Source organism: Aptenodytes forsteri, unplaced genomic scaffold, assembly GCF_000699145.1.
Source record: "Aptenodytes forsteri isolate BGI_AS27 unplaced genomic scaffold, ASM69914v1 Scaffold118, whole genome shotgun sequence".
In the NCBI taxonomy this organism is placed as follows: Eukaryota; Metazoa; Chordata; class Aves; order Sphenisciformes; family Spheniscidae; genus Aptenodytes; species Aptenodytes forsteri.
In genome coordinates this window covers 1,155,734-1,183,325 of record NW_008795859.1, presented here as the reverse complement: position 1 = coordinate 1,183,325, position 27,592 = coordinate 1,155,734, and the positions used below count along the sequence as shown (strand labels likewise).

Here is a 27,592-nt window from a genome sequence, read left to right as displayed (position 1 = left end):
CAACTAAGATCATATGGTTTGCAACAACCAGTCAAGTAATGATACTACTGCTACTTCAAGCAATGTACTAAATCAGACAGCTTTCTAACAGTTAGATTTGAAATCCTAGTAGTCCCTACAACTAGGTTAGATTTGAAATCCTAGTAGTCCCTACAATGACCAAAAACTAGTGGGACACAGCTGGAAGCTAAGGATGAAGAAAGAGTTGCTTAAAACTTAAAAAGAGTAAGACTATGCTTGGAGGACTGGGGACCTAAGTCTGCACAGAATAACAATAAATATGAGTAAGAGCTGCTGGAATTTACAAGTGTTGGAGACTATCAGAACATCTAGGTTGAGGGACCACTGGGAAAAGTCAGTATTTACATAGCTAAAACTTAAAAACAATGTAATTGTGCCCATATTTACAAAAGTAATACAAGCTGTACCATTTCACTGTTTTAACTTAGACCTCCTAAGTCTCCTCAACTTGCTGACAATCATCTGAAAAGTGTTAACAAGTTTGCAGCACATGCTGCACTTTACCTGCACGCCTGGACTCACTGGAACCGGGTACATCATATTTGGTGCAAAACAAACAGGCTGAGTGTACACTGGGGTTGGCTGCTGATGACCCACCATGGAGGGGCTAGGTTGAGCTTGCGGACGAGGGGAGGTTGGTGTAGTAGAAGGTTTCGGCTACAAACAGAGTTCAGCAATGCATATGCAAGATTAGCTTGATGATCCTCCAAGTAAAAAGTTTGCTTATAAAGATCTACTCAAAGGCAATGTTAAACAGTATCAAGTAACTTACTTGAGCAAAAGATCGAGGGTTGAACTCTTTTGCATTAGGATTAAGTGTTGATTTTCTAACTTGCCTAAACATAAAGAACAAAAAATGATGTTCAGCATTATTCTTTTACAAGCATATCTGCAGAACTCCCTAACAATTAAAAATTTAAAGAGATGAAATACCTCATTTCCATCCATCAGATTTGTGAGAAAGCAAACAACACATGGCATGCAAAAAGCCACTCTTACTGACAGTACTCTTACTATACTTAGCCATAAAAAAGTTTTCCTGCTGTTGATACTACAGCTCACATGAGCCAGGAAAACATTTAAATAAGCATTTAGATATGAGTTAGGCATCAACAGGACCAGAGTCCTATATGCAGCTCTGCCACTGACTCATGAGATGACTTTCAGTACAGTCATTTCACCTGTTGTTTTCTCTATAACAGAGAGTACTTACATCGGCCATACAAACAGTAAGATATTACACATTCATAATAGCTTTTTCTACAAATGGCTAAATGCTAATAACAGATGTGCTTATTCTAAAAGGCATAATTACTCACTCAGAAGTATCTTTCTTCTCCTCTTTATCCTCTTTATCTTGTTTACTTCCAGGCCCAGATGTCTGTACACCTTGTGAAGTTACCTCAGGCCCTCGCTTTTGCTCAGAACTATTACTTATTGAAGGAGAAATACTTGGACTATTAGGTTTGCTACTGCCACCATTAGAGTTAGTACTACTGCCAGTTTCTATGATAGATTCTTTAGGGGTTGATTCTGTCTTTTCTTTAACTACATCTCTTGATTTTTCACCTTCTCGGGTTTTGTTAAGCAGCTGATCCACTGCATCTGAAGAGGAACTCGACTGTAACTGAAAAAAACCCCAAGGAATATATTCAGTAAATTGACATACAGAACTAGGGAGAGACAATCTAATGCTATCACATACACAGGGTAAAATACAGTCCCATAGGCCTCAATCATCTGGAAACGACCTTTTAAAACATACATTTCCATTTCTGCTAGGAAAGAAATCTATTAACATTGACAATGTTTTAAGCCTATGCTGTGAAAGAAGCTATTCAGAGACTCAACTGACCTATACGTTGATTAGGAAGTGACAGGAAAGCTTAAGACAACCCTCTGGACTCATCCCCCTGTGTGATTTAACAGTAACACTTGAAAAGCTAACCTGATTTAATAAACCATTATAACCAGGAAATAAGTAATATGAATTAATCTTCAATCTTCCTCAGCAAAACACTTTATTTAACTTTGAAACAGCTCTTCCATATGGAGCATAAATGTGATAATTATCTGTACCTAATGATCAAACAGGTTTCAAGTACTATTTTCAGCATACAGTCAATATGCACATTTACATGTATTAGGCAATTGTACCAGCAATAGTCAGCATTGATTTTATAATATCTAGCATAAATTCTTATGGATATTTTCATAAATTAAGCACGAGTAGTAAGGACCTGTTTTCCTGTTAACGCATGCAATGTATTCAATTCATTAAAATAATCTGGATGCACATGAGAACTATGATACCATTAAGTTTACATACAGAGAAACTTACCCTAAAGTCATTCTTAAATTTCTTTAAATCATCAATCTGTTTTCTATGTTCTGAAACAATTGGAGATACACCTGCCAAATAGAAGACGAACATTGTCCAAGCATTTCTAATACGTTTTATATACAACCCATACATTTCTAAATTTGCAAAAAGGTAATGTTTACATATCTAAAAATGAAATACAGTGATATAATTTCATCTGTAATTTGGTTTAAGTCCATAAACTACGTGTACGAGCACACAAAAATACTCTGTGAAACCATGGCATTACATAACTGACATATCTATAGTTCCAATGCATGACACCAAGACAGAAGCCCTGAGGTGCAGGGACTGCAGAACTCAGCTGAACACAAAGAAGCATCCAGTAAAACTGTCAAAACATAACATGCCAGCGTTTCAAGACATAGCAATTAAAGGTGGAACGCTGATCAAGTTCAACAACATGAAAAGATTTTTTTGAGAACTGAATGAACAAGCAATGCTGCAGAGAAAGCCAAGTTTAGGGCATAATAGGAAGAAGTACAGTTATAAAAAACTATGCTGACCATGATGCTCAGAAGTATTATGAGGATAGCTCTAAGTAGAAACACTCATTCAGGCCAAAGAGAGCTAAAAAACAGCTTTGTGAGCAGGAAATAAAAAACAGAAGGGAAAAAAGAAAAGAACAAGTAAAAAGAAAGCACACCGTCCACATGAGCATCTCTACACTTTGTGTTGATGAAATGAGTCAAGAACATTTAAAATTGTAGGCCTGCCATTTCACAACTGCATGACCAAATTTTCGCTGTAGAACACCCAAGCCGGATTGCCATTGCTTAAAATGCTAACTAAAGCAGTCAATATAGCAGGTTTAGTGCTTGGAATTCCTACGTTACTCAAGTATGTATGAAAACTTTTGATACAAACCTTTGCTTTCAGGTTTAGGAAAACTAGGAGAAGTCTCACTTGGCTTTATATTCTCCTTGTTTCCAGTTGCAGAATTTTGCCTCTGGTCCTGAAGCCTAGTATCTTTAGCTAGAAAAGAAATTGCCAAAGTTATTCTCTTATACACGACTCAAACTGACCAAAGAGAGATGGCAAGATAGAAACAGAAGAGAGATTTAACCATGTTTAGCTTACAAAAGAAAAACCCGAAGTTACACATTTTCTGCTACCTAGTTAGCGCCTGGAGGGTTATCCTCCTCCCTTCCCCACCCTACCGTCTTTAAGCCAAATGAAAAAGTCCCAGTCAAACACATCCCTCTCATCATACACAGAACCTTAACTAGGCTGAAAAAACTATAAACTGAGAGCAAATTATTTTCAATAGTCCAAGCTCTTCATACAGAATGCTACAAAGATTTGAGAGTTCTTAACCATTTGACTGTGCTATTGAATTTTTTTTTTCCACTTCCTTTCGCTATGCTCAAAATATTCTTTGAAACCAGTGGCCTACGTTTCTTTAAATTAGAAAACAGACAGGAACTCAGTTTGAAAAAAAAAAAAAAATCCTCAATTAAGTCAAGCACCTATAAGCCCATACTCCTTAAAGGGCAGAAGAAATTAAGCATACAGACTTATCAGAAAGCCTCTCTCCCACCTTAGTTTAAAGCTAGCATCGTGAGAAAAGGGGAACTCACTACACAGTAAAATTAAATGCATCAGAAGTTTTCCCATCATTTAGAAAGCAGCTTTGCTCTTGTATAGGCATATTCATTGTCAGGGATTAGGGAAAGGGAGCATTTCCAAACTAGCAAGGGTAACTTACCTTCGCTGGAAGGGGTAACTGCTCTGTTGGATGCAGGGCTGGCAGGTGTAGGAGAGGCAGCTGGAACAGGCATGGCAACAGATTCAGTGGGAATAGTACCAGGCTGAGGAGAAGGCAGAGCTGGTCCCGTGGGAGTGCTGCTCTGCCTTGGAGACCTAGGCCTGTGTGTTTTAGGGGATAATCTCGGAACTAGAAACAAACAGGAAAAAGTAGTTATAGGGTAAGTTTCCTCATCTGCTCAGCAGTTTGCTTATTTTTAAAATGACTGAAAACATGCTTTAAAAGACTTAGTGGAACATTATATAGTAATTAAAAACCTGTTTACCTTTCAGGTACATCTCCTAGTTCTTTACAATGCAGCATTTCAGATAAGTGGTGCGATTTTTCTGCAGATTGTCCCCTAATATATATCACTGCCCTGTAGTCCCACCATGAAACTGCAATACGCTCCCCAGCCCCCCAGTAGTACAACTACAACAGCTCACATTAACACAGTTTCAGGCAGAACAGAAAAGGTGGTCAGGTCTCCATATAAACAGATGTAAAACATTTTTAAAAGGGCTGAAAAAACACATCCATTTTACAGCGTCCTCTTTTGGAGGTTTGCCAGCTGGAAAAAAAACAACACATCCTATTGAAAGAAGATTATTTGATGTATATTTTTGCCCCTGTGTTAAAGCAGCAAGGAAAGTTGTATATTCTTTAAATAGTAAGTTCTACCTCCTGCTTCCTGCTCATCCCACTGTGGCTAGTTAGTTGCTTTACATCACGTATTAACTTCAAGTGAGCGAGGAGAAAGAGAGATAAGTCTTTTAACAGTCCTACTTGCATGTTAATAATATATAAAGTGGGGGATGGGGAGGGAAGATGAATCAGAGATAATGCCAGAACAGAAGAGTTTAAAATTCCACAAGGCAACAGGTCTATGGGGGTCTAATTCATACCTTCTTTCTGAAAAATGCATTCCAACTACACTCCTCTAGAATTCTAGCACTGCTTAAAAGTATCGGACTCCAAACTGTCACTCACTTGCCCTTTGATTCAAGAACGTGCCCAGCTGCTGACAACTCACTAGAACACGGCCTCAACTACAAAAGCTCGAGACTAGGGCCTGTGTCACACGACTGAGCTTTAAATTTGAAGTCAAATATTAAAAAAAGATGTTAACTGATTCAAAAAAGAAGAGACACTGACTAGATCTGCTAATACAGTACTTAGACAAACACAAAATGACCACTTAAAACCTGCATAATTTTTAAAGGAAAAATATATCCAACTTAACTTGAATATCATTTCATCTTCACTTTTAACACCAACCTTCCTCTATCCAAACACCTCCTTCATTTGTAAACCACAACCCAGTTACACTGCCATTAATCAAATACAGTGATGCAATGGAATGTATGTAACTTTTCTTCTTTCCAATAACTTTCCTGAAAATTACTTCTTTCGACAACTAATTCCCACATTTTTCCTTCCTTTCTCTTCATAAACCATCTGAACCTCTCTGCAGTTAAGACAGTATTGCACTTGAAGGACCGACTCACCAACTATTTTACCAAGCTACCTGGGAACATCCTTCTCCCACTTCATCTAAGCAAGCTAAGTTAGTAGACCAGTCTTTATTCAGAGCCTGAATTGTCTAGAAATGCAGTATTCTGCTTAGCATTCACACTCTAAAGTACCCCTGGCAAGCCATCTGCAATAAGCCAAGCTTTACCTACCCCCACTGACAACTGATGACCACGTCCCACCTGAAGGGCTGCCTCGTGCCACTGCAGTAGTAGATGCTTCCCCTGGTGCATTATGAGATACAAATTCTAAGCCACTTGAAATTGTACCCCTACCAGTAGAGACTCTGTGACCTCGAGGGTGCCGTTGTGCCTTAGGAGACATCCGTGGAGGCCCTGAGAAAAAGAAGACAACCCCACACAATAAGTACTTAACGTCCATCACTAAGAGTACCCAAACATACTATCTGTTTTTAAAACTGGATTTAATCTAATAACTCTCAATAATGCAGTAATACAGTCAAGCAATTTACACTGACATCGACTAGAACCGGGGATCCACGAGACGAAAAAGGCCAAGCCATTGGTCCAGCCAGACTACCAACACACTCATCACCTTGCTATGACAGCTCACGTTCATTGATATTTAGAAGCTTTATCAGAATTGAAACAGGTATGCAAGTCCTGGATTTAAAATATTTGAATCCAAGTATCCAATATTGCTTACTGCAAGACAAGCTAAAAACGTTACTGGCCCAGCTCCCTCGGGATAAGCACAGTTCCAGGCTATCAAACATTTTCCAGAAAAGAAAAAATTTCCATCGCTTTTGTCACATGGTCAGTGATACCAAACATTTATTTACAGAGTAGTCACCACTGGCTGACCAATGCTCTTGGGGAATTTCAGCAGAGCATTCTGCACCGAGGCTAAATTGCCTGCAGCAGGTCACAATTCATTTACAAGTCAGCAAAATTGCAACTAAACAAGTTATTGTTATCCCAAGGTTCAAGTCATGCATGTTTAACGCCAGAAGCTAAAGTCATAAGTGAATACAGTAATTCTGAACAGCTTCTACAGCTGCCACAGAATAGTTATGCTCAAGTCTAAGCAGCAATACAGTTTCTACATCCTAACAAACATTTTCTTTAGAAGATCAGACTCAAACGTTCATACTTCACAAGTTAAAACTGTGTATTGTGAAGACAATCTGGCTGATTACAGTTCATTTTTAATGTAGGTCAATAATAGAGAAAACTTCAGATAATGGCTTTCTGGTTTCAGAGAAGGTTCTAAAATATCAAGTACCTCTTCCGGTTACATCAATCTTTAAATGTCAGCCTCTATTTTAACCATGAATCTGAAGTACACTTCAAACAAAATTATATACATGCAAGTATTTTAAAGAATACACACTTTCCAGCAATCCTCTTCTAGTAGCAAAAATTAAATGCTGCGCTAAGCAGCAGTTCACTGCATGCCTGACAAATCAATTGCAAGTGCTAAAAAATAACTGAATTTGCATGTGGATTCTCAGTATCTTACTACATAAAAAAAGCTCACATTGATAAATTGACAGTAGCACGCTGTACAGACATGCCTACTACCATCCACTTTCTGGTTATGGACCATCTCGAGCATTTATCAGGCAAGCTGCAGAACAGTGTTACTGATTCAATTAGTGGGACGACTGTTCTCGCTCCCGTGGCTCCCATGGAGCCAGCTACAGCAGAGACTGCAAGTTTCCAGTGAGTTTAGTATAACCGTTTTGCATTTTTCCAGGCTTGCTAGACCGTGCTGTGCAGGCTAGTTTTTAAGTGCAGTAAAATAAAATAAAATAAAATAAAAATTTTAAAATGTGTTCCTTACTGTACCCTCAGAGGACAAATAAATTTAGTTCAGATACTTCTGCGTACAGTTACCAAAGACTCATGGGTTGGCCTTTCTCTGCATATTATTGACTGCCAGGGAGCTGACTTACTGTTCTGCCTCAATGCAAACAGATCTAAAGTTTTCTACAGATTCGCCTCTGAAGCAGCTTATCCTATTCCATTCCACAGTGCACTTCTCTGAATACAGCATTTTTATTATTATTATTGTTTTTTTACAAAAGGTAAATCAATGTTTTAGTTGAATTTGAAACTGCTCTTTGTGGAACAACTGTATTAAAATATTTGATATTTTATATAAATTTATATTCCTAAAAATGCCCTCTAAAGTTATCAGGTCCTGCATGTTGCTGTGGGTTAAGTTAAGACACTGAGCAGCGTTTACAAAGCTGAGTTTATTTCATACCAACTTGGGAAATTTCACAGCTTTATTTTGTTTTTGTAAAGTTCTTCAAATAAAAAGGTTAATAGAAATAGTCTGATAAACTAAAGTTAAACACAAATTATAGGTTAAGTAATGAAGAGGAAAAACAATTTTGTAATTAAACTCACAAAGGAGTTAAACAAAGACAAACAAAAACATGAACAAATCGTGGTATTGTACCTTCTGAAGACATGCGTTTAGGCATAGTAGAGACAGGAGCTGGAGAACCATGAGCAGAGGGGTGAGACGGGGGCCTGGAGGGCCGCGAGGGGGGCCTGGAGGGCGGCCGTGTAGGGGTGGCTGCCCGAGGTGGAAGAGAGTTGGGACCTGACTGGTAGCGAGAAGGTGGGCGAGAGGAAGGAGATGGGCAAGGCGATGGCCAGGGAACACCTGACAGAACAAATGATATGAAGGAAAGTATAAAAACTAAAGAAAAATTATGGGGAAAAAGGTCAACAGAAAAAAAAAGTAAAATATGACAAAATGATTTTTCATGTTTAACCCTTTGGGGATAGATTAGTTTATTTCTGCAACCAATAAAATAGTCTCTGCAAGGTTATTTCCTCCACTTCAAGTCAAATTTAACATCTGAATATCACAAACTCCCCAAAGGGTTAATTAGGATCTACAAATACTACTAAGGAATAGACAGTAAAGTTTGATCTGTTAGCCTATCATATATATGTTCTACAGTACGCATCACTCTTGACAAGGTCCTTAAATATAGCTACCAGAGGTTCTCACACAGCGGTTCACATATACTATTGACTATACAAACTGCTACTTTCAAACGAAATGATGAGCAATATCAATTCTAGGAACTGTATCTTTACAAAAAACAGCGGTGTTCAGTGTCTGAATCCTGACATTTATGCCTTTATCAGTTATCTGAAGTATTAATGTAGTATTTTAATCTAGGATATAGGGTTCATTGTTTCCAAAACAAAGAAATTGAATTCACAAGCCATTCTGAATATTTTAGGTATATGATGTTCATTCAGCAGAGTAATAGGATGACAGAAACCACAAATACTACAAACAAATTTCAAGGTTAGCATTGTTTGGGCAAGACTCAGTTGTACATCCTTTATACAGCTGACTCTGTATTTGAAAAGGAAGTCTCACTTACCTTTAGATGTTTCTCAGACTTCCTCTCCAGATAGAGGCACTTGAGTATTATACATTTTTCATTTATTCACAGCAATCTCATATAATAGCATTTTTAACTTATAAAAATAATGCCTCAAGATAGGCTACTGCAGAAATCCATCTCAAAAAATGGTGTTCGGTTTACGAAACACTGATTCCTGCTATACAGTGCCTAGTGATGTCTGTTTATAAATATTACCCAAGTGTATAGCAGAAAATACTCAAATAGCTATTTGGAGAGAAGGCTTTTGATTCCTTTTCCCCTAACACTTCTCTTACGTTCCCAACAATGATTTTTTTTTTCCCCTCACATCATCATAAAGTCAGTGAGTTGCTTTATTCTTTTTAATGGGAAACAGAATTGATCTGTGCACCAGAAAGGAAGAGTGATGCTTCCTCGGCTGCCACCTCCCTTTCACTAGGTGTCAGCATTGCTACTCCTCCACAGAGCTTAGCAGTAGTAATACATAAAGCAATTTTTAATCTTTAAAACCACATACTGCACCATCATCTAAGACAAAGGTGTTTGAGAAGAAAAACAAGTGACATTTCTGCTCCGCAAAGCTACATACGGTGCAGTCAAATGAGTGTTCCATTATGAGTAAGTTAAACCCAAATCAAAATCACAACCTCTGTGTTAAATGATGAACGCTAACCTAGCTTATGAAATACATATCCTAAGACCACACCATACGCAGTTTCAACATAATGAGATAATTGCCTGCAATTTTATAAGGCACGTTCATTTAGACTTCAGATACTTGCCTCCGTTAACTACTCTCTGATCTGCTCCAGAGTTAGGACTGAATTCTGAAGTATGGGATCCAGACCTTGAAATTGGTGGGCCTGATCCAGACTGGCCCATCCTTGGTGAGTTTTGTCTTCCACTTCCCCAGGACAGGACATCTCTATTCCTCTGTCCAGGTGGAATGTACTTATTTTCTCTGAAACACAGCAAATTTCTATCAGTGTTAAGACAGAACTGAAAGACAATGAAAAGTACCTGATCAAGTGCCCTGCTGATATTTTCTACCTTTCTCAAATCAAGCCAAAGGAAAATTCTATATACTATCAGATGTTGACCATTCACCTCATGAATTGGCTTTTGATACTGACCACAGAGTCCACCTTCTACAAGCCCACAGACGCTGAATGATTTAGTACTAATGCCTGAAATTCTCCATGACATAACGAAACCACTGCCCTTTCCTGTAATTTTGTATAAATTCACCGCAGTGACATATCAGAATGGGGAAGTCTGTTTCACTACAGAGATAATACAGGGCCAGGCAGAGGCATACAAGTTAGCATGGGTGCCAAAAACAGCACATGATTGTTTACACAAGGTTCCCAACCTAATCAGCCCTGCTGAAAAAGCACAGTTTCAATGAGTAAATTGCTACTGTACCAAAATATGTACATCATTTAAATAAAAATACTATTCATAGTGTATGCAAGTACCTAGTGTTCACACCATGTCCTTCTCGTTCATTAGCATTTCTCTGAACAGCAGTATATTTCTCTTCTTCTGTTCTTTCATCATTTTCCAAGGCAACCCGAGCTTTGTACTGGGCACTTGATTCAATTTCCTCTGCTAATTGAGTTGCTCTGGCTTCCCGTTTTAAAAACTCTTCTGAATTATCTCTTTCTAATGGCACCCTAAAAGATAATGGAAAGGAAAAGAATCTCTGAAATGCATTCAAAAGCACAAAGGAGCTACAAAAATTACATAGCGTTAATTCTAACCAAGTCAGAGTAAAAAAATTTGCTTTTAAGCCACTAGACTTGCTGTCTTTTTTAGTGTAAGTATGTCAATATTCCTGGACTGGTTTGATATTATGTGCAAATTCAGTGTCATTTACCTGCCTAGAGAGCTGAGGTCAGGGTGCAGAGCTTTTCCATGAGTCTTGCAAAATCCCCAGTCCCTAAAGCTATGCAAAGGCTCCAACTTTTAACACGGTTGAGTACATTAGGAATAAAAAGCCTTAGTCTGCTGTTTAGATAGGAAGCTACCGTAAGAGACCAAATTTGAATTTCTTTAGCTATTTACACATTCCCAACAGACACGAGTCCCCAATCCTATTGAAATTAAAGAGTTACATGCTTAATCCTTTGATAATTCCAGCCATAGAATTTCAGCTCTTCCTGTTATGAATAACTGCAGAACAGATGAATGCAATACATTAGAGCACGGGACCAGAAACCCATGACTCATTTGCCATGTCCTAGGCCCTCAAAACCATTCATTCCATCTATCTATATTAGGTAATAGCATATTGCAAAAAGCATACGTAGCTCCCTTCGGAAAGCCACCAAGTAAGAATTCAATACACGAGCAATGAAATACTGAAAGAGATAACTAGAGATGAACATCACACCTGGCACTTCCTTCTGTCCACCCATGGTTTTGGTTTTTACCTGTTCTAATTTTTGTTTAAGTACCAGGTTTTATAAAACAACTTTGTGCTTTGTCCCCAATTCTAATTTTGAGTTCCAAAAGTTGTTTCATCCAACCTTACTTTAGAATAAACTACATAAAAATGAACAGAACACAGCTGAGGCTTGGACCATGCTATGCTGAGCATTATATAATCACTACCGCACATATTTTGAATAATATAAAAAAGAAGAACAAAGAAAGTAGGTGGAGATACAAGCCAAGTATGAAATAATATATGCAAGATTACTCAAGTGTTGGTGGCAGAACTAGGAAAACAAGTGGCTTTGCCAAATTCCAAGCCAGCACTCAGTTACTGCATCACAAGTTTTTCCACACACACACATTTTTGGCCAGTCGAGACATCTACTGGCCTTATCAATGGTAACTGCAAGAATATTAAATAAAAACCTTACCCTTCAGCGTAAAGCTTTGGCTCAAATAAGATATGCATGAACACAGTGCATACAAACCTGAAGTCACGGGCCTCACTTACCCTGTATTAAGTATACACACAAGAAAGGAGAACACCCAATACAACCTCATTTATTTAAAGTGACTGAAAAAAAATGAAAGGATGTATGCAGCAGCACTGATGGCAACCAAAACAAGCAAAAGAACGATTCTACATTTTCTAACAGGGAAAAGGCCATTAAAGATGAAACAAAGGGGATGGGCAAGATGACATTGTTCAGAACCCCGGTGATGAGAGAAGCATGTACAGCAGCTGATCAACATACTAATGCAGTACACTTGCTAGAACACAAACTTGTACCTTTATGCAGTTTGACAAACTATACCTGCTAACGCTTAGCTCTAGGAAGAGAAAACAATCAAACAATAAATCCTTCACAATGCGCTTCAGTTACACATATAAGCATTTAGCTACACTGCTGCTCATCACATACTTGGAGAACCAGGAAAGGAGTTTCCCAGTTTAGCAGACTGATAGGCAAAGCAAGTTGCTTGACTAGGAAACAATGGAATTTGTCACTGGCAATTCAAAGCCACCTTCATGTTTTTAATCTGTTTCCATTAATATCCATCAAGCAGAAAGATGGAAGACTAAAGTTCAAAAGAACAAAAAGTACTTAGCGCAGTGAAGTATACAAAAGAACAGCTTCCCCAGGATTCAAATGTAAGCCGATTAAGACACTTTGATTATCACCACGTTACAGGTCTATTTTAACAAAATGGTAAAAATAAAATTGCTGAACCAGAGACCTGTAGACAAGTGCTCCAATTCTACATACAAAAATCAAAATATTCACTGCAATTCCTTGACATTCAAAAATAAGTTTACACTTCGGGGGTTAAAAGAGTGGGAAAACATTAAAGACATTTCACAATGGCTGCTGAACATCTGCAATTGATTTGTTTTGCAGTTGCAGTTAACATTATAGCTGCAGACTACTGGGAACAGGTCCACACTGCCAAAGTAGCCAGAGCAGGCTTTATACTACTTCTATATTCATGTTGTTACTATATTGTAACTAAAACTTTAGTTTAGATCGGGACAAGTCCACTAACCAAGTCATCCACGGTACACAACCCCCCCTTAGTTATCAGCAACATTTCAACATTCCAATACTTACCAGATCAATTGTCTCAATAAAATTAGGATTTAGTCAAACTGTTCTGCTAGGTTAAACACAAATTATAGGTATAGCAGCTATGTAAAGATAGTTTCACAATTTGGTGTTTTCCACCTTATTCATAAAAGTTTTTTAAGAAATAAGCATTATTGCATGCCTAAATTCATAAAATGTTGCAATGAGAATGAACTGTGCCCATTTAAGGGAATATATAATGATTACTACATCTAACTATTCACAGAACGCTGGCAAGCTTTCTTAAGCACTATTCATTCATTGCTTTTTCAGTTATTCGATTCTACAACTTTAGAAAGTATGTAAGATTATCTTCAGAATATAAAGTTTGTCAAACCAGGGAGAACATTAAATACAAATCTAATAACAAAATATTTTGGAACTTACGTATAAGAAGATAAACTGCTGTCATAAGTTGATACTACACCATAATTTTCTTCATTGTAACGAAACATGTCATTGGGATCCCATCCATTAGACTAGAAGAAAATGATGCTCGTTTTTCAAAATGACACTGGAAACACATTCCCTTAAAATTAAGGGCTGATGGCAGAAGTTAAACCTTTTGCCCTTTTTCCCGGGCCTATGAATTCACTGTCCAGATAACAAAGTTACTAAAGCCACAATTTATTTCATGGAACTTTGTTCATCAGATGCACAGATTTTACCTTCAAAAACCATTTTTTTGTTTGTTGTGTGTATTTGTGGGTTTTTTATGAGGTTTTAACTACCACGCCCACTCTGTATTAGAAGATTACTGGCTAGCAAGAAATACATACATTAATGCCTTTTCCAGAAAGTGCAAATTGACACTTCTGAACATTAGAAATGTCCCTTGCTGTGGCAAGTGCTGAAACTTTTCAAATGCACTACTAATGCAATTATCTGAGAGACACACACCACAGGCAGAAGACCCCTGTTGATCTGCACAACTTCCCCACTTTAGTAAAATTGCTATTACAGCACTCGAGCACAACGATAAATGTTTTGAATGTTTTATAAAAGCACTGACAGTATTAAGTATTCTAATAAATCTCAGCTGTACAATATGTACACTAAAATTGACAGGATAACTGTTCTACCCAGACAAAGTTAATATGCTCCACAGTAACATGACTAGATTCTCCTCTAATCAGTAATATTATCTTCTTTCTTTAACATATTGCAGTCTGAATACCTTACTAAAAAGAATGCATGGTTGAGTAAAAGCTGACTGCTATGATATATAAAGAAACGTCATTTGAGACCATACTCTTCATCTAACGATTCATAATCTACTGAGATTGTATCTGTGCTTATTAAGTCATGGGTCAGACTTCCGTCAATTTCCTTCATCTTAGCTCAGAGACAGTTAGCTAAGCACAATTTCGCCATAATTTCCAAACGCAATGATAGTCAAACAGGAATGCTCTGATTAAACATAAATCACTTCAGTGTATTGCTGAATTTGGAGTCCTTAATAAAAGCTCCTCTTTCAGCCAGTCCATGAGTCAAACATGTCCCTTACCACAGCAGCTGCCATTTGTCAATATTTGCCAAAAGTGGCATTTGAAATCCAGCTATTCTTATTCAAATTGTAAAAAAGTACTGTGGCAGCTGCTAGCAAAGACTGAACATACACCCATACAATGTAGGCCAGCAATTTTAGTCAAAAGTTCATTACTAGATTAAAATTAAGGAATTGTTGCAAGGCATGTCCAGAGAAATATCTTATTTTCTACAGACTGTCATAGATGATAAAAAAGCGTTACTTACAACATCTGTCTCTAATGCCTCAAGCTCCTCAGTAGCGGTGGTCTCTCCTCCATCCCATGGTTCAAGATCCTTTTCCTTGTGTTCACCATTTACTTTAGCACTGATGGCTGAATCAGTAAAAGCATCTACAATGGAGTGGGGAGGGATGGGGGTGAAATCAATTTGCTTAAGTACAGGAAGATATACACACTAGTTTATCTGAGGAACAGCCAAATACAGCTGAATCGCAGGCACATTAAACATCATTCACCTTCTCTTGAAGTTGCTGTATTCAATAGGACTACGTTAAAAAGGTGCCTACTTCATACTTAGAATAACTATGGAAGTACAGAATAACTTCTAATACATTTGTTTACAGGGGTTTTTTGCAACTTAAAGTATGAGACAAGGCATCAAAGAATAGCAGTAACTACTTTCAGTGATTTCAAAATATTTTACACAAACTACATGTGTTTTTGCTAAAAAAAAGAAAAAAAGACTACCTGAGGATCCCCATTCTTCTAGAAAACCCAAGACTTGTATAATATGCTTTTCCAAACAGCCCACACAACTGCACGCTAACATGTTATGCAAGTATCAAAAAAGCATGAATGCAACCCAATCCCATTCCCTAAATAAATGGGCAGAATACAAGTTTCCCTTTAAATATCTGAGTTGCTTCTATTTCCACAACTACTCAACACATCAGCATGCACGCACACACTTTTACTCCCTTTGCAGTGTAACTCAATTATCCATTAGCTTGGTGCATCCGTTCACTGTGACATGAACGGAGATGTCCTCTTTCCTGCAAGAGCTTTTTCAAGAAGCAGCTTACCCAAATCACACAGCAAGATTCAGAAAATCTCTACCTCTTGTTCTCAACAACATATGAAAATAAATATACCATTAGGTGCACTAAGCAGTAACAGTCTGCTATTGTTTATATAAATTATAAAAATGTATATAAAAAATAAAGATCATGAGCTTTTATTGTCACTTGTTCATCTTTCATTCAAACCAGACTTAAGAAGGAGTAATACTAGAATATTTGTGCTATAAAAAAAAATGTACAAAGCCATTCATCAAGGAAGCCAAGCTTTTGTATTTGTAAGCAACTAAATCTCACAGCTGCCTGCAAATTCTTAAATTACTTAAACAGAAGGAACTTTAAAAAATAAAATAGGCTTGTTAGAAGCTTGTAAATAAATAAATAAGCCTAAAATAAATCAGCCTTCAATCTAGAATTTCCTATTATCATACTGATAAAATAAGGAGCAAACATTTCAGACCTTTAGAAAAGATGAGATCAAACCACCAGGCAGTGTCAGATATGGAAGAACGTGGCTTAAATTATCTTTTGGCAAGATCTGAAATCTTACTAAGAAAAATGAACTTTAAAGCCATCGTGAAAAGAATTCACAACATATGAAGTTGGCCACTGATGTTACAGTTTTTCAACAATCACTGAAGATTTTTTAAAGAGAGACTGCTGACATAGCTTATTATTCCTGTTTTACCCAATTTCACAGTCAAGTTCTGTACATATATTGGTATGATCTGTCATAAAAGTTAACTGTGCTTAGTCTGTCTAATAACATTAGCCAAGCTTTTGTATTTGTAAGCAACTATATCTCAGAGCTGCCTGCAAATTCTTAAATTACTTAAACAGAAGGAACTTTAAAAAATAAAATAGGCTTGTTAGAAGCTTGTAAATAAATAAATAAGCCTAAAATAAATCAGCCTTCAATCTAGAATTTCCTATTATCATACTGATAAAATAAGGAGCAAACATTTCAGACCTTTAGAAAAGATGAGATCAAACCACCAGGCAGTGTCAGATATGGAAGAACGTGGCTTAAATTATCTTTTGGCAAGATCTGAAATCTTACTAAGAAAAATGAACTTTAAAGCCATCGTGAAAAGAATTCACAACATATGAAGTTGGCCACTGATGTTACAGTTTTTCAACAATCACTGAAGATTTTTTAAAGAGAGACTGCTGACATAGCTTATTATTCCTGTTTTACCCAATTTCACAGTCAAGTTCTGTACATATATTGGTATGATCTGTCATAAAAGTTAACTGTGCTTAGTCTGTCTAATAACATTCCGCACTATCTCATGAAATGCTTGCTCAACTCGTACACAAAGACCAACAGAACTATGGATAAGCAATTAAGCATTGTTAATAAGCATATATGAAACAAAATGTTATAGAAGATGTATGAAAAATAAGAAAAGTTTATTAGCTAAACATTCATTTCAAATACAAAAGAATCAGTAAAATAAGAAAAGAAAGCCAAATGAAAGAAAGACACCTAACCAGGCACACCACTGTTAGGGCTCATGTGAAATTGCAAAAACCTGCATCAATCACTCTGCGAGACTTCATAGGCTGCCAACCAAAATCGTGACAGTACCTACGCAGCTGACGGTTAACACTTTCACGTGAGATTATATTTTAGCTTGTCACTAAATGCAATGCCTTTAGCAGGCACATTCTGGGATTACTTGTAAACTGTTCTGAAACAGAGTCATTGTATCATTGTATTACCTACGTGCTGACGCAAAATTTCAATCGTTGCATTTTCAACTGTTCAGAATAGGTAAAAATCAAGGGTGAGAATAGAAGTCACCAACTAACTGCAAGATACTCTAAATGATTCTGTGAAGTTACGCATGCATGTTTTATAGTGCCATAAATGTGCGAGCAAAGATATTAAGTTTCCGTTATATATTATGGTAACAAAAGCATTATGAAAGGCAAGATGCAGAGACATAGAGTGACTGCCAAAAAAAGTTACCTGTTTCTGAAGGAACTACAACAGATATGGAGAGAGAAAAAATTGGAAGACATCAGATATAAATACAGGTGGATTTTTTCACATTATATGGCTGAATTCAGGCAAAGCTAAACTCTTTCAGTCCCTCTCACAGACATATTCAAACTGATTATACATCTCCCACCTTGCAAAGATCATTTCCACAGTAAAACCTCAGCAATGGTCCCACCTATTAACAGCCCCATGTATTTCCCCATTTTGCTTCACAAATAAAACCCCTCCAAACAGCCTACAGATTTCTAAGATGTACCAACTTAAAAGAAAACATCTCTCAGTTTCCCTTCACACAAACAGCTTTTAAAATATACTATAACAGAAGGTACGTTTAAATTTCATCTGAAACTACATAGTATCACAGTGCTACCTCAATCCACAGTTAAGTAGTAACCAAAGAGGACATTTAACAGGGAGGCAAAAGTAAGGCACTTGTATTTGGAAACTCTACATTTACCTTATCAATACCCCGTACCTAACACTGTCAAAACCCAGACAGACCAGTGCTGCTTCTGTGCCGAACATCATTAATTCAATTTTTCATGTTTGATCCTCTCAGATTGGACATTTTACACCAAACGCAAGTTGGAGGCTGCTTACGTCACCAAGGAAACTGTGAAATTTGCTTCTACATTACTTTGCTGGGAGTAGAGGGAACCCTTCTTCAATAAGATTACATAAATATGAGTTAGGAGGACTGATGACAGCACCTGATGGAGATGATCCGTATTTCAGAAGGGTGCTTCCTTAATTTCTGTTAAATTACTTCAAACTCCATACACAACTGTGCCATTTTAGATACTGTGAATAAAATACTAGCTTAACAAGACTTATGTACTCAACCCACTAATTTTCTTATTTAAAAAGCCACATAAACATTCAGCAGAGTGCTGTTAAAAATTATGACACAGATGAACTGGGGGGGGAGGGGGAGGGGAACTAAGTCAAAACAAAAACTCCGCTCTCTAACGAATGCTACAGATCTGAGTAAGATGTGTACAGTCAATGCTAAGTTTCCCAGCAGAATCCAGTATATCATGGTGCACAGGAAGCTGCACTGCTCTTCATTTCTCTCTCACTTTAGAATGCAAGTCACAAGTGAGACTGCAACATCAGTTTAACCTCTACAACTCAAAGAAAATCCAGAGTTAGTAGAAATTCAAGCTACAAAGGCAGACTTCTAGTCAGACAATATGGTCTCATGAGCATCCAGGCAAAGTTTAAATGTAGCAGAATGGTACCCCAAGGCACAGATCACTGTTTTCCTGGAACAAACAGCTAGGCAGGCACAGGGACACCAAGATTCAAATGCGGCAAGTCAAACAAGACTTTACCAAAATTAACAAGCAACAAAATTGAGAACATATGTAAAAAATAAATTCTACAAATAATTGTTTCCAAAACAAAAATACTGCTCTTAAGATTATTAGTAAAGTAGAAGCTAAAACATGAACTGCTGGCAGAGTAATAACAGACAAGATACTGACTGCACAGGCTCAGCCTCCCACTTATCTGGTGCCTTGTATCTCTGAGCTGTTGAATGAGCAATTCGTATGACACCTTGACATGGCCAAATTTTTAATCAATTCCTTTTCTACAGGGTAAAACCCAAGTTAAAGATCAAATGAAAACTGGTCAAACAAAGAGCTTGAGCTGTAACACTCGGTTAGCCCCCACTGCCTCTGTACCTGCTTAATGTGACATCTCCTAAGCAAAAAAGTTTGATATCAAAGACCTCGCTTCTTGTTTTAAAGCCTGCTAACCAGAAAAAAAAAATCCTGAGGACAATTCTCTGCAACAGAAATTCACATTAAGTAAAGGCAAATTAAATGTACACATTCTGAGAAAAACTCAGCTTGGGCAAATTCAAGTGTGTGCTACTAAATGAGTTAAAGAAAAAATTGCCAGAATAGAGCAATTAAGAGTCCGGGTTTAATTAATTTCAGTGTTTAACATGCTTGTTTTTTCAAACATGTTTTGAGTTACTAATGGTGAAGAGCACAAATACGCAATTAAGTGCAACTCAGCAGTTCAAATGCTATTAAACCAATCGGCATTATGTGCCAAAGGTGTTCATGCTGCACACTGCAAGCTTTGATCAAGTTCAGCATGGGCCAAAGTAAACTGAGGTTTCATCTTAAAAGTTTCAACAGTAAACTCTCATTTGTTTTGTAACTACTTTCTACTGATTTGAAACAGTAAAACTCGTTACCACCAGCTTTGCAGAGCCAACATTTCCTTCCTTTGTTCATAATAGGCCTACTGCTATTCCCCCTGCAACACCTTTCTCTGGAAGGATGCCACTTTCAGTGCTAATTCAAGGAAAAACTTAAATAGCCAATTCTCTTCTGCCTTTTTTCATTGGATTTGTAATATTTTTCTCAGAGTGCAGTAACAGTGCCAAGAAAAACAATAAAAACACTGTAGAAGCCTTTTACTTTAACAGTAGTTATGACATTGAATTGTCTTGTCTTTAAAGAGAAGCCAAGAAGGCAACTCTGAGGCCTTACTCAAATTTGAATCATATGCAAACCAGCACTGTCGACTGATCAGTGTTTAGGACTACAGGAAACACTGCTAGGAGCTTGTTCTGTACAACACAGGAGAAATATACCCTCCTATTTCAATCATGCAGCCCAAGTAATCTAGGAACTACGAGATCTAGACACTTCACCTTTGCCTCAGAAGGTGAAGCAGAAAGACGTTACATGCTAATGTGCAGCCAAGGACTTCAACTTGCACATTAGAGTGGATTTTTAGCAGTCGATTTCCACTGTCACATGCAGAAGACAGTGCCTGTGCCTCTTTAAATGCAGACAGAATAGTTTGAAAGGGGGATAATGGAAATAAGCCAATTTCACCTGAGTTTTCCAATGCATGTTTCATTCATCAGCCTGCCTGTACTGCAGAAAGCCCTAATTCCACAGTGAGAGACCCTCAGGTGTCTCCTTTCCATTCCTTCTGAAGCCTAACAGGAATCTACACGAGCACGAAGGTCTATGCAGACTGACAGAGTTGCAAATAAGGGCCCAGGAAGTAGGAACAGATTTATTTTTTAAAACATAAACTGTTAGAACGTCCCTATCTACGCAGACCTACTATTTTTTCTCCCAACCCTTCCAATTTCTACAATCTGGGCAGGCACCACACTTTCTCCACTGGTGCGTCTAAAGGTGCAATGTCATGCTTGGCACAAGCAAATCTAAGACTGCTGCTTCCGAACGGGGTGTTTCCCCCCCCCCAAAGCCTATACTGTCGTTACCTCCCCTGCACTCGCACTACTGATAGCTGCAGGCCGAACGGGGTGGTTTCACCCACCCCAAGCCTATACTGTTGTTACCTCCCCTGCACTCGCACTACTGATGTAGCTGCAGGATGAATTACAGGCTCACTGCTCCAAAGCTGCACAAGTACGATAGCAATGAAAGGTGCTTCGCAGACTATTTCAGATAGTTCTTTCAGACACAACTGTATCTTCCACTCTTCTGAAAGGAGAATCCATCCCATTCCCTTTCTCCCCACATGCTGCGCTTTTCCAGTAGTCTTACAGTCTCTTCTGTCTCACTTGGTCAGACAGGCAGACAATGCAGCTAACAGCTCTGCTATTCAAGGCTGAGGCTAAGTCAGAAGATCAAGACTCACAGTCAGGAGCACCATTTGTCCACACTCCTCCAGCTCAGCAGAGAAGCAAATGCCAGAATAAAAATCCATACAACCCCAGATACTTACACTGAACCAGGAAACCAGGATACACTAAAATTTCCAAAACAGTACCTTTTGCAGAAATTAAGTTTACTTCAAGGCCTCCTCAAAAGTCTAGTAGTCTCCTAAGGGGTAGGAGAAACTACATACACAGACCCCAACAAACCCTACTCTAGGTAAGCCTCTCCTATGGCAACAGAGTGCTTGTGAAGTGCCCTTTTGTTTGACTACATTTTTAAAGAAGCGAGAGCAAGCTGCCTTTCCAACCAAATATGTCCAAATTGTCTACTAACTTGTCTGTGAAAGCCAAAAAAACATTGAGGGCTAGGCAATTTAAAAATATTTGTTCCTGGATAAGTGCAACACTGTCAAACTTCTCTGGGCACCAGACAGTAACCATTCCCAATACAAACGTGGCAAGGAACACCATCTCCTCACCTAGGAGTTCAGACTCAGTTTTTACTGTGAATCACACAGGTTTATCCGACTCAGTACCATGAAGATTTGGGTTTATTTATAAGAACAAAAGGGCAGCAGTTCCTGCATGCATGTTCATACACTTCCATTCTTTTGAATCCTTGCTTACTTAGTTTCCCAAGAAGCAGAAAGCCCTTCACTGCTCTAATTTGCAGGTGTGATCACAGACTGACTTAAACTTTCAAGTGTCATTTCAAGAGAATACATTTTTGAGACAAAATGGAAAGCAGATTAATTTACCCACTACGAGTTATCAAGTTTTGCAGCCTTCCAGTTTATCTTGCTCCAAGTCTCTACAGCTTCATTTCAGCTGTCCTCTCCAGCTACTGAAGAGATTTAGATTCAAAGACATTCCACCTAATAAAGTGAACCGAGCGACTGTTCAACCTGAAGCAGTCATTTTCTTCTAGAAAACTTCCACTGAGTAATTATTCCTAGAAGTAGTAGCATATTCTTCATTCCGTCTGCTCAAAATCTATAAAGATTGGGTAATGGAGAGCCCAGTTTGCATTTACATTAAAGTGATGTTCATAGCAGACCCATTATAAAACAGCTCTTGTGTAATTTAAATTCAAAGTCCCATCCAGAACCTGGAACTTATCTGCATTTCAACGCTACATTTGCTCTGACATTATGCATCTTCTTGTGGGAAAAGCAAATTCCTTGAAACAAGAAGCCTCTCATTCTTCAGCTTTGAATCAGGCAAGAACATATGCACGTACAAACACAAGGTGAAAAGAGAAAGATCTCATTAAATGTCCACCAGTCCCTATGCATCTCTAAGTCACTGCTACATGGGAATAAACCACGTGCATTACAATAACCACTTAGCTCCCAGTAACAGTTGTTAATCAACCTGAAAATGTACACATATGCAATTTCACTCCATGGCACAGAAAGCTATGTTTTTGCTTTTATTCCTTAGCCCAGCAAATCAGGAACATAAGCATAAACACCCTTGAGATTTGCTGCCTAAAAAAAACCTGCAAAAGAACTAGAGCTGTCTGACTTATGAGCCTCTTAGGTTCCAGAAAAATAATTAGGGTCTTGGAGGGCAGACATTAAAAGAAAAAGGATGAAGACTGCCTGACTGCCTGTAAAATTGTTTCATTCTGACAGTTTCAAGCCATGTCTTCAAGATTTTAAGACTACTTGCCTGCCACCCCACTAGGTTCTTCTGTATTTTGGAGAGCCTTACCTACAGATCTACAAGTAGTAAAGCAGAAATTAAGAACACAAATAGTGGATTTTCTAAGAATTTTTAGCAGTAGTATTTTTAGAATATTTGTATGAATGCATGTTTAGAGACAAAAGTTACTTAACTAAATATAGACTTTAGATATACGCCAACTCTGAACAATAATTTTTTTATAAAGAATTTATATATTCATGGATTCTCATATAACATTTAATAGACGAATTTAGAAAGACATTTACAAAAAAAACAACCTCCCACAAAATCTGTAAAAAGTTTTGTTAACATCACTAAGGATTTGCTTTCCAGGCACCTAAAACAGCTGCTCAAAGCAGTGCGCCCTCACAAAGGTTCTGCAATCTATTTTTTAAATTTTGATAAATTTCTGATTTTGGGAGGTGCTGAGCATCCGCTCTTTCCATTGACTTTAATGGGATAACTGGATGTTCCGCACTCATTAAGAGTCTAAATGTGAACTTTAGTTTTTGGATCCTAAAGCAGCTACTTTGAAAATCTTGACTTATGATCTAAGATAGAGACAACTTTAAAAACAAGTATACCTCTTCTCGCATAATTGGTATCCATATCCTTAAAATGCACCATAACAAAATCTGAAGACTTGAACAAGATACTCTCTAGTATGTCTTCACGTTTTGGCCCCAAACTGGATTCTGCAGTTTTCCGATGAGCAGCATCAAGCACTAAATCACACTATTAGAGATAAAAAAGAATACACTAACTTAATGAATAAGCTATTCGATAACTTCACATACTTGCAAAAAACAGACATTTACAACAGTTTGCAAAAATGAAACTGCTTGTGTAAACCTAGACATTAATAGACAAAATAATTCATAATAAATATGCAAATTTTAATCAAACATTGATTATTCAGTATTAGGATCTTTTAGGGAAGAGTCTAAAAGAAAAAAATTACCTTAGGACTGTAGGTTTTAAAAACTCCTTCATATATACCACCATTTTTCACCTGTACTTCACATTTGGATCCCTAGAATGCAAGAAAAATGAAAATACAGCTTTCTATGAGGCTGACAAATGACATTTGAGTGATTTTCTCAAAGATGTATTTTTTACGTAAGTACAATGCGTAAAAATACAGCTCAGTTTTTAGTCAAATCTACCCATTCAACATTTGCCCATTTATAAATACGCCACTGTGTTCTGCAGATGCAAACAGCTGGGTGTGTACCAAAATTTGTTCTGAAGGGTTTTAAAGATACTAACAGAAGCATATTTGGTACTCACAAGACTCTTGACCAGTTATGCACACAAACAAGTTTTTGTGCAAAAACAAAATCTGTGCATATGTGTGGGTACAAATAAGGATGAAGGCTTATCCTGGACTCTAGCAGATGTGGGACAGTCTGCCTCACTCAATTTTGGCATGTCAAGACTTCCCTTAAAATTTGGGGAGAAAGGCTTCCACTCCCTGCACACAGACTCATTGTATTTATCTATAACCTCGCTAAAGACAGAAAATTCAAAATATGACCAGTGCACCTAAGAAATTTGCTATACCTCTGCAAATTGTATTTGAACCTTTCCAAGCCAAAAATACAGAATAGCTATTACTGTGATTCTTTAAAGTTCAATCTTGGCAAAAGAGCCTACTGTTAAAGTTCAATATTCACTCCATTGTATTGCAATTAGTGGACTAGTTAACAATTCTATGTCACTATAGAAACTGTTTACCCTCCTTCCAAATATGAAGACTTACAACAACTGATGTAAGTATGTGAACCATTCTCATGTTTGCATAGATGCCATCAAAAGAAATCTGAAAAATAAAAAAAGACATCATGAATATATGAGAAATACTTGTAACAATTCAAAAAGCCAGTGCGCCAAAAATAATGCAGGGTTTCCTCAGTACATACTAGTTCCTAGAAACATTGGTCCAAAACCTCACTCAGTCGATATACAGAGAACTTAGGTCACATGAGATTTCTAGAGGACCCTTACTCCTTTCTCTGATCATTAAAGATCTGAACGCCCTTCCAAACAAGATAAACATTACAGAGTGCCCCTAATGTCATGCAATAAAGAAATTCTCTTGCTGGTTGGGTGAAGCTCGTATGCAGACTCCTAACTTAAAAAGCCCTGCTAACATCCCTCTCTGGTTTAAGAACCATCAACAGGATAAGGTACTTCAAATGCTGTAGAAGTAAAAAGGTGCTTTCAGGGCCTGCTGAACTACATCTTTTCATCTAACAGACCTGATTACATGCATTAACAGAAGCTAAAGCCATCAAATCGTGGAATGCCAAGGAGCTACAAAACCCATCATAAAATTAGTCAAAAGTAATTCACTGCAGTATCAGAATCTGAGATCCTACACTAGGAGAACTGACCAAGTATCACCCAGGTTGCTAGATGACACGCTCGCATAAGCATACATGAAGTGGCGAGGATGTCTGTGTTTTGTTGCAACATCTGGTATCTCTCCCTGTCAACTTCATGCTTGTGAAACAGGAGATGCTGAAACATGCAAGGACCTCACCATATTTTGAACTTTTAAACTGATAACATATCTTTTAAATTGTCAGCTACTTAATCCACTTACTCCTGCATGTTAGCCACCTTCCTGGTCTGAAAAGACATGTTTAAGGATACTCCTATGCTCAACACTCAGTATGGAGGACATAAAGACTAACACTTTTATGATGTTTAGTGTTTGCATATGACCTTTTTCACCACTTTTCCTCAAAGCTTCTTTATTTTTACTGGAGTCTTGATATCTTCAATAAACATTTATGTAAGTAAACTGTAGTCCTTTTAAACATTCTTACTTCTGCCCCATTCCCCAAAATTAGTCATCCTTGAAAACCAGGCCAATAACAAATTAGCAAATATTTGATTAGTGCAGTTCAAAGATCCACTCTTTAAATCAAGATCCACATCTTTAGCTTTGATAAAATTATGTTCTACAACCTATACTTCAACAATGTATAGCCTCGACAATAACTAAAGCTACACATTCAGGTTACTGATAATACTGGGTTAGCTATTTTATACTAAAGCTAAACAAAATCCTTATTTTTATTTAAGTAAATGCTGTCACACTGTCATCTGTTTAAGGGAGAAGCCAATGTCAGTCTTCAGAGAGGAACTAATTCAAAAGCATTGCCTTAAGTTAAATGTTAGCCGTATCTACAACTATAATTGCAAGAAAATGCAGAAGATTTATATTAGCATAGTCAAAAGTTTAAGTGACCCTTCTCCCCTGCCTCACCCTCCCAGGAGACTTAAATGAATGCAAGATGCTACATTTTTAGAAAAGCATACCTCAGTCTAAAATATTCATCAAGGTATCCAAAGGAAAGAATTGAGAGACTATTCCAGTACCTGCTTATTCTTACGTTGATACTTGGGTCCACTGCACATAAGTTGTTTCCTCATACCTAGGAAGTGGTACAATGAGGAAAAAACATATACTTACTGTAGGCTGAGGCGGTCCTTTGCCACTGCTGCGACCTCTGAAATTAAATACATACATGGGATACGATTAAAAGAACTGCCGAAGCTGGTTAATTTCTTAACAAGTAAGAATTCAAAAACCCATCTTAATTTAGTGTTCAGAATGGGATCAGAGAAAAACAGCACTCCACTAGAGCACAATTTGACAACTACAGGGCCCACAGCATTTATCCTTCAAACTACTGACCTACAAGCAAGCAGCATTGGTTAGTAGGCAAGAGGGTTACCTACAATAAGTTAGAGGACAAAATGAAGAAAATACTAAGCCTATGTCATTATAAAAATCCAAAAATATTCTCTCTTAAGCAGAATCCTGTAACTAAAGCAAATTCCAAAACTTACTGGCACACACCACTTTCAGGCCTGATCCCTACTTAGCACAGAGTCCCTTCTTTAGACTAGAGGCTCGGTATATCGTCACTGTCCATCTGATTAAGGGCCACCCAAATAACTGACCCATGCTGCAAGCTACAGAGGAGCCCTGATTGCAAGGCCCTCCCTACAGAGCTTGCTTATCACTACTATCACAACCCAGCAAGTGAAACTAATTCTGTCCGTCCCCTCAAAAACACTAACTACTTTTAATGCAAATCTGTCAATGTGTAGCACTCAGGACACTTCAAAAAGCTTTTAAATTAACCTGTATGCTCTTAATACCTTGCAAACTGAGATGTAACAGTCTGTGCCCTCCACCTCACACATTTGAGTCCCAACAGCATCCCTGCAGCTAGCAAGTCTGCAACAGCTACAATTCTTCAACTTCACTGGTGTGCCTTATCTCAAAGTTACTGCCTTGTACCAAGAAGTCCTAGTTTCAAATATTTCTCATAGTGATTTAGATTTGTATTACAATGACTTGTCATGGTTTAACCCAGCAGGCAGCTAAACACCACACAGCCTTTCGCTCACTCACCCCCCAGTGGGATGGGGGAGAGAATCGGAAAAAAGGTAAAACCCATGGATTGAGATAAAGACAGTTTAATAGGACAGAAAAGGAAGGGAAAATAATAATAATG

At 37.7% G+C, this 27,592-nt stretch overlaps 1 protein-coding gene across 14 annotated transcripts in view; it reads right to left on the bottom strand.

Annotated features, from left to right (window-relative positions):
- The window catches only part of ATXN2 (ataxin 2), a 46,387-nt gene extending 19,815 nt beyond the window's left edge, over positions 1-26,572 (bottom strand). For 7 of the 14 annotated variants that reach the window (XM_019473292.1, XM_019473300.1, XM_019473296.1 and 4 more), the window contains exons 1-16: positions 26,539-26,572; positions 24,817-24,876; positions 24,016-24,087; positions 23,639-23,789; positions 14,886-15,010; positions 13,518-13,609; positions 10,545-10,742; positions 9,849-10,027; positions 8,115-8,324; positions 5,837-6,019; positions 4,113-4,301; positions 3,272-3,379; positions 2,363-2,433; positions 1,341-1,648; positions 794-857; positions 526-678 (exon numbers count right to left, since the gene is read on the bottom strand). In XM_019473292.1, the coding sequence (XP_019328837.1) occupies positions 526-678; positions 794-857; positions 1,341-1,648; positions 2,363-2,433; positions 3,272-3,379; positions 4,113-4,301; positions 5,837-6,019; positions 8,115-8,324; positions 9,849-10,027; positions 10,545-10,742; positions 13,518-13,609; positions 14,886-15,010; positions 23,639-23,789; positions 24,016-24,087; positions 24,817-24,849 (2,136 nt within the window). In that variant the 5' untranslated portion in view covers positions 24,850-24,876; positions 26,539-26,572. Of the gene's footprint in view, positions 1-525; positions 679-793; positions 858-1,340; positions 1,649-2,362; positions 2,434-3,271; positions 3,380-4,112; positions 4,302-5,836; positions 6,020-8,114; positions 8,325-9,848; positions 10,028-10,544; positions 10,743-13,517; positions 13,610-14,885; positions 15,011-17,671; positions 17,687-23,638; positions 23,790-24,015; positions 24,088-24,816; positions 24,877-26,538 lie in introns of all 14 variants that reach the window. The other 7 variants (XM_019473289.1, XM_019473291.1, XM_019473294.1 and 4 more) reach the window with 3 other exon arrangements.
- Positions 26,573-27,592: the final 1,020 nt, after the last annotated feature.